This window comes from Gorilla gorilla, chromosome 3 (genome assembly GCF_029281585.2).
Source record: "Gorilla gorilla gorilla isolate KB3781 chromosome 3, NHGRI_mGorGor1-v2.1_pri, whole genome shotgun sequence".
In the NCBI taxonomy this organism is placed as follows: Eukaryota; Metazoa; Chordata; class Mammalia; order Primates; family Hominidae; genus Gorilla; species Gorilla gorilla.
This window is the reverse complement of record NC_073227.2, coordinates 109421590-109433980: the sequence shown is the minus strand read 5'-3', so window position 1 is coordinate 109433980 and position 12391 is coordinate 109421590. Positions and strand designations below refer to the sequence as shown.

Sequence of the window (12391 nt, the reverse complement as noted above, 5' to 3'; positions counted from 1 at the left end):
TAACTCCACCTAAGATATCTTAAATGCCTGCATACATCACAAAGCCTACCAGGGGGTGGTAAGTGATTTTTCAATTAGAGTAACCCTTCAGTTTTCAATGAAAGAAATCATTATTGCATTTCTGCTGAAACTAATTACTTGTATCTTTTTTTCTTTTTTCTTTTCTTTCTGAGGCGGAGTTTCAGGCTGGAGTGCAGTGGCGTGATCACAGCTCACTGCAACCTCTGCCTCCTGGGTTCAAGTGATTCTTCTGCCTCAGCCTCCTGAGTAGCTGGGATTACAGGCGCATGCCACCACGCCCCGCTAATTTTTTCTATTTTTAGTAGAGACGGGGTTTCACCATGTTGGCCAGACTGGTCTTGAACTCCTGACCTCAGGTGATCCACCTGCCTTGGCCTCCCAAAGTGCTGGGATTACAGGCATGAGCCACCATGCCTGGCCACTTGTATCTCTTTTATCTCACTTCCTTGGAAGGGTTTTCCAAATGCAGCAACCCCACTTCGAGTAACACATTGGATCTGTTTAGCATACTACTGAAACTCAATATCCACAATGGCAGTAACAGCTAACATTCAATGTTATTCTGTGCCAGGCCCTATTATAAGCCCCTATTATTTAAAATCCATATGTCAACTCGTTTACACCTCACAAAACTCTGAGGCAGGTATTACTTGTATTTAACAGATGGGGGGGTTAAGTAATTCGCCGATGGTCACACAGCAGCTGAACTCCTCTACTGCCTCTCTTCGTGTTCTACTTTATGTTAGTCTACTGTTCATCTGCTGGTTCCATAAATTAGATGTATGCTTATATTCTCAGTATTGGTTTTCACAAAAAATGCTGTATGAAAGCAAATGACATACATACTTTGTAAGCTTTCAAATGTTACATAAATGTCAAATAGCTTATTAAAGAGAAATACTACTGGCATCTATAAAGAACCCAAAAGACAGATGATAAAATGTAACGCTTACCTCTTCTAACTGCAATGGTTTGGGAACTGAAATCTATTTTCCTGGAACAGGAATGGGATTCTTTCCACAACTAGGAACACTCCCTCTTATCAGATGGAAAAAAAAAAATGAAGTGCAAATCCTTTTTCTGGGACATTTAAATCATACTTGTCTTCCTTTACTATTCTCAAGAGATGGTTGATCTGAATTGCTAATTGCCCAAATACTGCTAGTACAGAAATGCAATATTTAAGGCTTTAGACTATTTTCCTTCAGTTCTCTGCAGTCGCAGTGAAATACTTCAAGCGCAATTTTTGCTGAACTCTTCTTTTCAGCAGTGGAAAAGCTGTGGAAATGGAAACTTACCCCCAACATATTTCAATTTGAAAGTTCAACTTCAAAGAAAAATCATAAAAATGTAAGTTTTATTGAGTGCCTATAGTGTGCATGGGCCTTTATTAGACACGCCAAATTCAGGCACAACAGACACAAGATCCCTGGCCTCAGGTACCTTATGATCTAATTAATAGATATTAGAAACAATAGAAAGACAAGTTACATGTCAATGCCCAATGACTAGAGTCAACATTAAAGAGTTGTAATTTAAGTAATCCAAACTGACATCTAATTCCAAAATCATTTATAAAATGTATTTGGCTTTGGAATCCACAGGACTTCAAACAAGCAAAGTTTCACTGCAGATAGACAGTCACAAAGATGCAGATACACTGAAATACTTAAGAGCCTTATTAATGATTTTTGTTATTTTGGATCTTCTGTTTTTTTCTTATTATGGTCCGAAGCCTCCTTAATACCAATTTATCAGACAGAAGCATGTCATCTTGTTGTTCAAGATAATCCAGTAAATTTTCAGTCCATTCAAGTGCCGCTTTATGGCTAATATGCTTCTCTGGATTCAGTTCTGTTTTTCTACTCTTACTGGAAGGCTTTTGCTCAGCAGCCTTGGTCTGGTCCTCAGCACTTTCACTGTCAGTCAGCACCTGACAGCTTGAGTCATTGCTCCGAGAATCGAACCACTGATCAATATTCTCAATGTCAACATGTTCACATTCTTCTGTGTTCTGTAAAACTGTTGCTAAATTAGCTGCTAAAATGGCTCCTTCATCAATGTTCATACCTGAATTCTCTTCATTGCCAGGGAAAAGTTTTTTCCATGCTTTGGTTATGGTACTTGATTTTACCATGTTCCAAGCTCTTGACACTTCATAAATTGCATCCAACACTGTCAAGTTCTTCCAAAATATTTTTGGGTCAATTCCTTCATCCATGTATTTCTGGAGAAGTCCTGCTCGATAGTATCTTTTTACAGTGGCTAGAACTCCCTGGCTCATTGGTTGAATCAGACTTGTGACATTTGGTGGCAAATACTTCACAATTATTCTGCCATCATCTGAACTCAACATTTCTTCATTTGGACGTGCTGGGGGGAAATCTAAAAGAAGCACTGCTTTTTCTAAAAGTCCCTTGGATTTCAAATGCTTCTGTACCTGTGGCACAAAGTACTTTTCAAACCACTGTCTGAAAACAGACTGTTCTATCCATGCACCTTTTTGACTGTAATATGTCACAGGAAGGTTTGAAAGGTCAGTGCCTTTGAATGCTCGGGGCTTTTTGGCCTTCCCCACAACACAAAGATTAAGTTTGTGTAAACCTGTGGCATTTGCACAACACATAATGATGATTCTCTCTCTGCTTGACCTACACCCAGAAGTACTTTGGTCAGTTTCAAGAGTTAATGTCCTTGATGGTAGACATTTCCAGAACAATCCAGTTTGATCAGCACCATAAATTTGCTCTGGTTGTAGATTCTCTTTTTCAACAAATTCCTGAAAGCTACCACAAAATTCTCTGGCAGCAGTTTCATCTCCTTTTAATTTTGTTCCTTTACCAGCAGCCTTTGGAATACCATGGCGCTGCTTAAATCGAGTTAGCCAGCCTGACGATGCATTAAAATCACCTTCCATTCCCAAAGCATCAAAAAAGAACTTGGCTTGTTTTGCACAAATCGTTCCGGACACTGGAATCCCATCTGTTTTCTGTTGGTTAAACCACTCTATCATAACTCTATCAAGCTCCTCGTATGTTGATGACTTCATAGATTTACGTTTGGATACTCCACTGGTAGGATCTGAACTGTTTGCATAGTTTATAATCCTTTCTTTGTTCTTTTTAATATCACGAACTGTGGATTCACCAATTCCGTACACCACAGAAAGTTTTTTGAAAGAGATGCCTTCCTCAAGTTTCTTAATAATGTCAAGCTTGTCCTTAATTGTCAACACCACACGCTTACGTTTCCCCAACATTTTAAGTGTCTAATATTTTAGGTGATTACTAGAACAAGATAATTAACAACTAAGATTTTAATACAAAGCAACTAGAAAATGAGTTCGTAAGATTCCTCCTCTCACTTCTAGGGCCTAGATGGATAGTGACCAATTTCCTGACAAGGTCTACGTGAATCTACTAGCTATTTTAAAACTTACAAACTTCCTACAACAAAGCCTAGCGCCAATTAACTCTTATCTTCTATCTTTCTTCCTCCTCAGGGTTCAGGGTCTTTCATGAAGTGCAATCACACTAGAGGCTAGAAACTGTACTGGTAAGGCTTCTAAAACAGTACTATTGCATACTCAATTCTTGCCATCCTTGCGGGTAATGTTCTTTGCCAGAATAGCCACTAAATCTCAGGTGGAAGTATTTTAGGAAATGTGCTAGGGAGTAAACAGTTTAAGTCAAGAGAGGACTTGCAAACTTGACATACAGGAAAATACAATGGGAAAACTCACCCTCTGACTATGTGGTCTTTGTCAAGCAGTGGATTGTATGGAATGCTGTCTCTCTAGGCACGGACTCTGCTATAGGTTGCGCAAGTGAGTGCTTGTGGAAATCATACGCAAGAGAAGATGACCCGGACAGAAGTGAACAGTGCAAATAAGGTGAAAGTGGAACAGGCAGAAAACTCTCTACTTTAAAAGCGACTTAAACCTACTAGATTTGGCAGCTGGAAAGGAGGATAGTGGACATGTGATGTCACGTTACTAAAGAAGGCATCAAAAAAACTGCATCGGTGGAAATGAGGACCCAAGGTAGAGACTATGGGGTTGCAGGCTCGGTGAAGATGATGTTACAATAATCCTGGTGAAAGACGATCCTCGATGGACCAACAGAAGCAGTTCCTGTGGGGGCTGTATAGATACTCGGAGAATCCGAAACCTAAAGGAAAATACCAAAAACATTTTCTTTCAATTGAACATCAGGATCTGTGGCATTATCCACATTTATCCTGCAACTATGTTGAGAAAATTAACGCCTCCTATCAATGTGATAGCTAAATACGACAAATAATGCTTTCAGGCATAATCTGGGGTGACAGAGAGAGGGACCTGAAGAGCCTACCTCCTGAAATTAAGAGGTCAGAGAGAAGCCGTGTTAGCGAGGGCCTCTCCCCGCTGGGCGAGCTTCAGAGCGCGGGACGTCTTTCCTCCCGCGGAGGGAGCCCGGATTCCGCCTGGACGCCGGCGACCAGGATGTCACTGCTGCAGCCAGCCAGCCAGCGGGCGGCCGCTTGGCACAGGGAACGCCAGTCCGCCGGCCCCGGGCATCACCCTGGGACCGCCTGCGCGGCGCCCAGACCACACTAAGCGCAAATGGAGTCTCCTGAGGCAGGCTGGCACTGGTGGCCCGGCAGCGGCCAGAGACGAGCGGAGAGGGACGAGCGTCGCCGCCGGAGCCGGAAGGCGGGGGATTAGAGAGCACGCGCGCGCCCCCGCAGAACGTTGTGCCGGCGAGGGGGCGGGGCCTGCGCGAGTGAGCGCACGCGGCCCGGGGGAGGGGACTCCGGCGAGCGGGCGGGAGGGGCGGGGCCCGGCAGGGGTGCGTCTCTAAGGCGCCGCGTGGGTTCCACTCACCGCCTGGCCGCTTCGGGGCCCCAGTGCCTCCCTGGCCGGCAGGGGGCGGCACACGCTCGCCTTGTCCTGGCGCTTTTCCCAGTGGCCCGGCTCTGCCGACGAGGCTCTTTTCTCCCTAGGGGGAAATTTTAAAATCTCACCCCCCCAGTGCTGGGGGGAAAGCGGAGGATCCTCGCGTGCCGGGAGCGGGCTGCGAATGGGGCAGGGCGAGCGCACGTGGGGCGTGTTTACAAACAGCAGCCGCGCCGCCTTGCGGAGGCGGTCCAGGTGTCGGAGCCCAGAGTCAGCGTGCGTGGAAAGTGCTAGCCCGAGCGAGGATCATGAGGCACGGTAGGAGCCGGCGGACGTGGGTTCCGGGCAGGAGCTGGGGCGTTCGCTCGGCAACACCCAACCGGACAAGCCCAGGGTGCCGAGGCGCGGCGGGCTGCGGTAGAGCCGAGTGTCGGGTCAGCGCTCCCCGGTGCTGATGCTCCGGAACTCGTCACAGTCGCTGTAGAGACGGACCCTTTGCAAAATCGACAGCACCTGGGAGATCCTTGAGCCAGTGGGAGGCGTCGTGGTAAATTTCCTGCCGTGCCTCGACGCCCGGGGCTTCTCAAGTGGAATCAGGGAATTGCGCTTTGACCGATATTCCCTTTATTTGTTTCCAACGGAGACATCTGCGGAAGGGTCATCGCCTTCCTGGAGGAGAGAGTGGTGCACCTCCACCTTGCACCACCTGTTTCCTGGGAAACGCGGTCAGGCTGCCTTCCTTTCCGTCTTGTGTGTGCGTGTCAGTTTGAAAAATTGAAAATTCTTCAGTGAATTATCTCTTCCATATGAACATAAATGTAACCTTTTCGTTAACACAAAGTAACATAGTAATTCGTCATTTCTTTGACAAGGCCATATACTGTTTCTGGAATTTCAGAAACTTGGAGATGGAAATCAAAGCGAGCATACTGTAGAAAACAGATGTTGATTCTAAGCCTTCTGTTTGACTCCGCCACCAAAACTGCTCAATTGCCTTTCTCAACATAGCAGCCTTCCACTATCTGGCATGACAGAAATTCTTTGATCTAGTTATGTTGTGAGGTTGTAAGTGGCTTTTGGAGAATACCTGCTTTTAGACCTCCCCTCTTCCCTGCCTTCCATTTGGCTTCCAACAAGCCAGTCCCTTTCTGGAAGTCCTGGTTGCCTATTTTGGGTAGATTATAACTTACTTCATGGTAGTTTTATATAACTTTACAAAATATTCTTATTTTCCCTGATACCTGTGAAGAGCGTGAAACACTGCTAGAACAGCACTTTACCGACTGCCACCCATGTGGAAATGAGGCAGCCTGTAACCAGATGTCAGCCGCCTGCCTTTCCCCCTCTCCCCCAAGTCTGCTGGAGTAGCCGTGTCCCAGGATATTTAAATACAAAGGAATCCTGCCTCTTACTCTTCCTCTCTTTTCCACAATATCTCTAGGATTTAATTTTCTTCCAGATACCATTTGCATTTTTCTCTGTTCCTCCTGGATTCTCCAGTTTGCTGTTTTATGTCTTATAGCTGTTCCCTTTTTATTACCTTGTGTAAGTTCAAATCTGGATACAGCCCACATTTCTAGATTTTCTCAAAACACCGCTTGACTCAAGGCAATTGTATTTAGTAGACTTCTACTAAGATTTTACTCAAGGCAATTGTGTCTTTACACAAAAGTTTTATTGGGCAAACTTTCTCCTTTTGTTGGGGGAAGGGGTGGCTAGTTGTGGCAGACATATTACAGCACAAGGGGGAGAGGACTTAGAATGTTAATATGTATATATATACACACGTGTGTATATACATATATGTATATACACATATATATAATAAGAATATATGTATGTGTATATATGTGTATTTTTGAGACAGGGCTTCTCTCTGTTGCCCAGGCTAGAGTGCAGTGGTACGACCATGGCTTGGGCTCACTGCAGCCTCAACCACCTAGGCTCAAGCAGTCCTTCTGCCTCAGCCTCCCGAGTAGCCGAGACTGTAGGCTACAGGTGCGTGCCATCATGCCCAGGTAATTTTTGTATTTTTTGTAGAGATGAGGTCTTGCTATGTTGCCAGAGCTGATCTCAAACCCCTGGGCTCAAGTCATCCTCCCACCTTGGCCTTCCAAAGTGTTGGGATTACAGGCATGTGCCATCCTGCCTGGCCAATAATAGATTCTTAAGGTGGTGAAACTTCTCTGTACAACTGTAATGGTGGGCACATGTCATTAAACATTTGTTCAGATGCACGGAATGTACAACACCAAGAGTGAACCCTAATGGAAACTATGGACTCTGTGATAAAAATGTTTCAAGGCAGGTTCATCAGTTGTAACTGATGTTCCACTCTGGTGGGCAATATTGATAATAGGGAGGTTATGGATGTGTGGGGGCAGGGAGTATGTGGGAAATCTCCCTATCTTCTGTGGAATTTTAGAACCTAAAACCGTTCTAAAAAATAAAGCCTATTTCTTAAAAATGTAGGTACGAAAAAAAGTGAGAATGTTGGGTGCCTAAGGCAAAGTTGCCTTACTCTTTCTCATGTACTATATGCTCAACACAGCACACACCAAGCAGTTCTCCACTGGACACAGCTGGGTATCCTATAATTCATTTCAATTCTGATACCATCTGCCTGGAGTGTCCCCCCAACTTCAAATTCCAATTCCAAGTAGTAGGTTGTTGTCAGGTTCCAAGCCCAGCTGGGGTCTGAGGGGAGTTGGTGGACGGGTGGCGGGTAGTTGAAAGGACACTTGGGGGACCATAAGCAGTTGAGATACAGCTTTATTCTCCCTCTCTCTCTGTCAGCCTTTGTTTTGGCCACCTGCTCCAGCTGCAGCCTCTCTCAGCGCTGGCTCCACTGCTCCTGCCACCCCCACGCCTGTAGCTGAGCTCCCCAGTGTGCTTGCCGCTTCCTGGCTCCCCTCCCAGCCACCTGCAAGGTGGCCCAGCTCTCTCTTACAGAGTCAGCAGTCCAGTCATATTACTCACAGACAATAGTGGCTCAAAGCCAGTTGATGAGCCCACCCATAATGTGGTTACATAACTGTGATTATGTAATGCACAGGATTGTGCACCTGCGCTGCAGTCCCACTGTGTCATGCAGCACTAGATGTTTGCCTCCACCAGCTCTTGTCTGCAGTGCAGCTATTTCCCTTACACTCCATCCCCTAGGCCAAGGGAGTCCTCTTAGTGGAGAAATGTGTCCATGGGGCAGCACCCTGGACCTATAGGCCACAGCAGCAGTACATATGTGCCCTGGAGGAGGATTCCTTCCTTGGCCATTCCCCTACAAATGGTCAATCACAGAGGCTGTATTAGTCTGTTTTCATGCTGCTGATAAAGACATACCCGAGACTGGGAAGAAAAAGAGGTTTAATTGGACTTACGGTTCCACATGGCTGGTGAAGCCTCAGAATCATGGTAGGAGGTGAAAGGCACTTCTTACATAGGTGGCAGCAAGAGAAAATGGGGAAGAAGCAAAAGCAGAAACCCCTGATAAGCCCATCTCATGAGACTTACTCACTATCACGAGAATAGCACAGGAAAGACTGGCCCCCATGATACAATTACCTCTCCTTGGGTCCCTCCCACAACACATGGGAATTCTGAGAGATACAATTCAAGTTGAGATTTGGGTGGGGACACAGCCAAACCATATCAGAGGCCATACATTAAATTCCCAAGCCCTCCCTCCAGTGGGCTACGATGGCCATCCATCTGCAATGGGTGGCTTGGAGGGTCCGTGGCCAGGTTTTTGTTCCCCTACCTTTAGGGACATTGAGGCAGACAACAACAAATTACCATTTGTCACCATAACTGGTTGGAGGAGGTCATCCTTTCTCCCATAGGTCTTGCCACATGGCCCCGCCCCAAATGGTCTGGTGACCAGCTAGCCAATTCTGTAACTTCCAGGTAGTTAACCACAAGGTTAAGCCTTAATAAACTGCTCAGCTATCAGTGCAGATTATCATAGGTGTCACTTCTTTGGTGATCACCATTCACATTGTCCTGAGTTTGGCCCACTGACTACTTTGTCCACACCCGGTATCAAACCATATGGTGTCAGTACTAAGCTGAACCGCACACGACAGTGGTCCAGGCAGCAGTAGCACCCCAGTTGGGTCCATCCATATATCATGCCCCATGGGGGATGGGGTGGGGTGCCCCTCTTTAAACAGTGATGGCTCAGGGTTTAGGGGTACCTCAGGCTGACCCATAGCCCTATATTGCATCAGGAACACAGGTCCCAAGACTTCTTGCAGTTCTGCTAATAAGGGGCTTGTACTCAGAGGACTCCGCTGTTCTAAGTAGACACCCCACTTTGCTAAAGTGGATGTCTGTGCCATCCCAGTCCCGGGAGTCATTACCCATGAACATATCCACCCCACTATTGGGTAAGTCATCTGCATGATGACTGTAGTCCGTCCCATCACACTCTCATAAGCCTGAAGGGCGGCATATGCAGCTGCTAGCTGCTTCTCTATCAATGAATACTGGAGCTCAGCTCCCTTCCAAAGTTGGAACCAAAAGCCTCCTGGCATTCTAAAGCAGTCCATGTGCTGACACAGGCCCCAGCCAGAATCATCTGTGGTCACATGCACATCAAGTTCAAATGGGCACCCCTGGTTAATCACTTCTAGGGCCTACACTTGCTGCTGAATAGCCTGCTTGGCTGCCAGAAAGGCTGTCTCAACCTCCTTATCCCAATCCCGGGTAGCCCCCTTTTTTGTCAACCGGTACAACAGTTTTATCATCTGAGCCAAATGGGGCACAAATGCCCACCAGTACCCCAGGAGGCCCATAAAAGTCTGCAGCTGCCTTACAGTGGTGGGCCAGGGATATGCCTGGATTTTGTCTATGATGGCCTCTGATATGGCTTTCGTCTTACCCAACCAGATGGATAACTCTTAAGAATTGGCAGTCAATCCAGGCCCTGGGATCTGGGATTCATTGACGGCCCAACCGCATGCTGCCAAATGTTGCAAGAGAGGTGCTGCCACTTCTAAATCTGCAAGAGAATCAGAGGTTAGCATAATATCATCTATATAATGGAATAGGGGACTCTCTTTGGACATTTCCAGGTGATTAAATCTGTGACAACGAGGCCATGACATATCGGTGGGGCTACGCACATAGTCCTGGAGCAACACCTTGAAAGTCCATTGCCATCCTTCCCATGTGAAGGTGAACTGTTCCTGGCTCTCTAGAGCAATGTCAATTGAGAAGAATGCATTGGCCAAGTCCACCACATAGTGGTACTGTCCCAATTCCATCGTCAAGTGGTCCATCAAATCCGTGATAGATGGCACAGCTGCCAAGCAGTGTAAAATATCCACCCCCAGAATATATTCAGGTATGGGAGAGACGTACACAGTATAAACAGGGAGCCAAGTGGCCAATGCCAAGGTGCAAAGATACAGGTTTCACTTTCACTGACTAGCCTCCATAGCCATTTATATATGCAGCTTTACCCGGAAACTTATCCGGGCTCCCATGGACAAGATTACAATCTGTGCCAATGTCTACCAGCACCAGCACCTGCTGTACATTGGTGGGGTACCAGTGGATTGCTAATTCCATATGTGGCCTCCGGTCATCTGGTGTCCCGCCAAGACGAGTATATTAGCCAGCTCCCTAATCAAACACAAAAGGTTCTATACCTCTGCCTGTCTGTAAGTAGTCCTTGAGCCAGAGCATCTATCTGGGTGGGCATTTCCGGAATTGCTGCTTTGGGGTCAATTGCCTCCACGAAGTTACCAGCACTTCCCAGGTGGGTAGGGGCTCCCCCAGACGGTGCCAACACTGTTTGCCTAACTCCCACAAATCACTGGGGGTATAGGCACTATATGAAGCATGCTCCACCATGGTAGGGGATTCCTGGGTCTGCTTTTTGGGCCCAAGTGGCTATTCATGCTCTATTTTCTGGTGGACCATAGGGTGAGCCCGCAGTAGGGGTTCTTCCCCCTCAGTATCAGACCAAGCGGGAATGTCCAGCCGGGAGGGTGGGCTCAAGCCGTCATTTATGGCAGTTCCCACTTCTTATTCCAAACTGTGTATCTGGCCCTCCAGGCGCTTGGCTTGTATCTGAAGGTCCCTTACTTGTGCTGCATCCTGCAGGGAGTGGGCATGTACTGACCATAGTGCAGTCAAAAATGCCCGTCTGACTCTGCTGGCAAAGGCATGCTCCTTCTCGGTGCTGTGTGCTTCCAGGTGTTTCAGCACCTTCTCCGTGCTCACAGGGGACCCGTCCACTGCTGCCCATGTTTCTACTGGAGCCCATCCTAGCAGCACAGCCACATAGCCAACCCAGGATCACTGGGGGCTGAGGACACACTCACCTCGGAATCCTGCTGACTACACCAATTGTCAGGTTCCAACCTGAGCTGGGGTCCGAGGGGAGTTGATGGATGGGTGGCGGGTAGTTGAAAAAACACTCGGGACACTGTAGGCAGTTGGGATATGGCTTTATTCTCTCTCTCTATCAGCCTTTGTCTCAGCCACCCCCATACCTGTAGCTGCGCCATAGCCCTTCTCAGTGCTGGCTTTGCAGCTCCTGCCACCCACATGCCTGTAGCTGTGCTCCCCGGTGCACCTGCCACTTCCTGGCTCCCCTCCTGGCCACCTGCAAGGTAGCCCAGCTCTCTCTTACAGAGTTAGCAGTGCGGTTATATTACAGAAAATGGTGGCTCAAAGCCAGGTGATGAGCCCACCCATAACATGGTTACATAACTGTGATTATATACTGCACAGGATTGTGTGCCTGTGCTCCAGTCCCACTGTGTCATGCAGCACCAAATGTTTACCTCAGCCTACCCTTGACTCCAGTGCAGCCACTTCCCTTACAGTTGCCACCTATACTTCTGAAGGACTAGCTGTAAGTTGGGATTCCCATGGTGCCCCTCCTTGTGTTCCATTAATTTGCTAGGGCAGCTCCTCACTGAACTCAAGGAAACATTTTCTTGCATTTGCTGGTTTATTATAAGGGATAAAACTCAGGACCAGCCAAATGGAAAAGATGTATAGGGGCAAGATATGGCAGGGTGGGAGGCACGGAGCTTCCATGCCCTCTCTGGGCTTGCCACCTTCTCAGCACTGGATGTACTCAACCTGGAAGCTCATCAGATTTGTTGTTCAAGTGTTTTTATAGAGCTTCATCTCCAGCCCAGTCCCCTTCCCAGATGCCAGTGAGTAGGGCTGAAAGTTCCAGCCTTCTAATCATTTGGTCTTTCTGCTGACCAGCCTCATGCTGAGATTATCTAGGGGCCTCACCCTAAGTCACTGCATTAGCATAAACTCAGGTACCATCAAAAGAGGGTTGGTATAAATGTCAAAAGACACTCCTAACATTCAGGAAATCCCAAGGGTTTTAGGAGCTCTGTGGCAGGATCTGGGGAAAAAACCAAATATATTTCATATTATACCACAGCATTATTGTTTTATTAAGAGCCCAGTTGGCCACAGGGAACTTCCTATTGTCAGTTCTTCTCTTTGGGTCACAGCATC

The 12391-nt window shown here is 47.1% G+C and overlaps 2 protein-coding genes across 4 annotated transcripts in view; one reads left to right on the top strand and one right to left on the bottom strand.

Annotated features, from left to right (window-relative positions):
* Positions 1-1361: 1361 nt before the first annotated feature.
* Positions 1362-4883, bottom strand: TIGD2 (tigger transposable element derived 2). Its single transcript, XM_004039118.5, has 2 exons — positions 4374-4883; positions 1362-4190 (listed from the first exon to the last, which is right to left on the bottom strand). The coding sequence occupies exon 2, from the start codon at positions 3278-3280 to the stop codon at positions 1703-1705; it is 1578 nt and encodes a 525-aa protein (XP_004039166.1). The 5' UTR covers positions 3281-4190; positions 4374-4883; the 3' UTR covers positions 1362-1702.
* FAM13A (family with sequence similarity 13 member A) overlaps positions 4831-12391 on the top strand; it is a 384724-nt gene continuing 377163 nt past the window's right edge. Inside the window, exon 1 of one of the 3 annotated variants that reach the window (XM_055384654.2) lies at positions 4831-5215. The gene's annotated coding sequence lies outside the window, so the exon portion shown is untranslated. The remainder of the gene's footprint in view (positions 5216-12391) is intronic. The other 2 variants (XM_055384652.2, XM_019025591.4) reach the window with 2 other exon arrangements.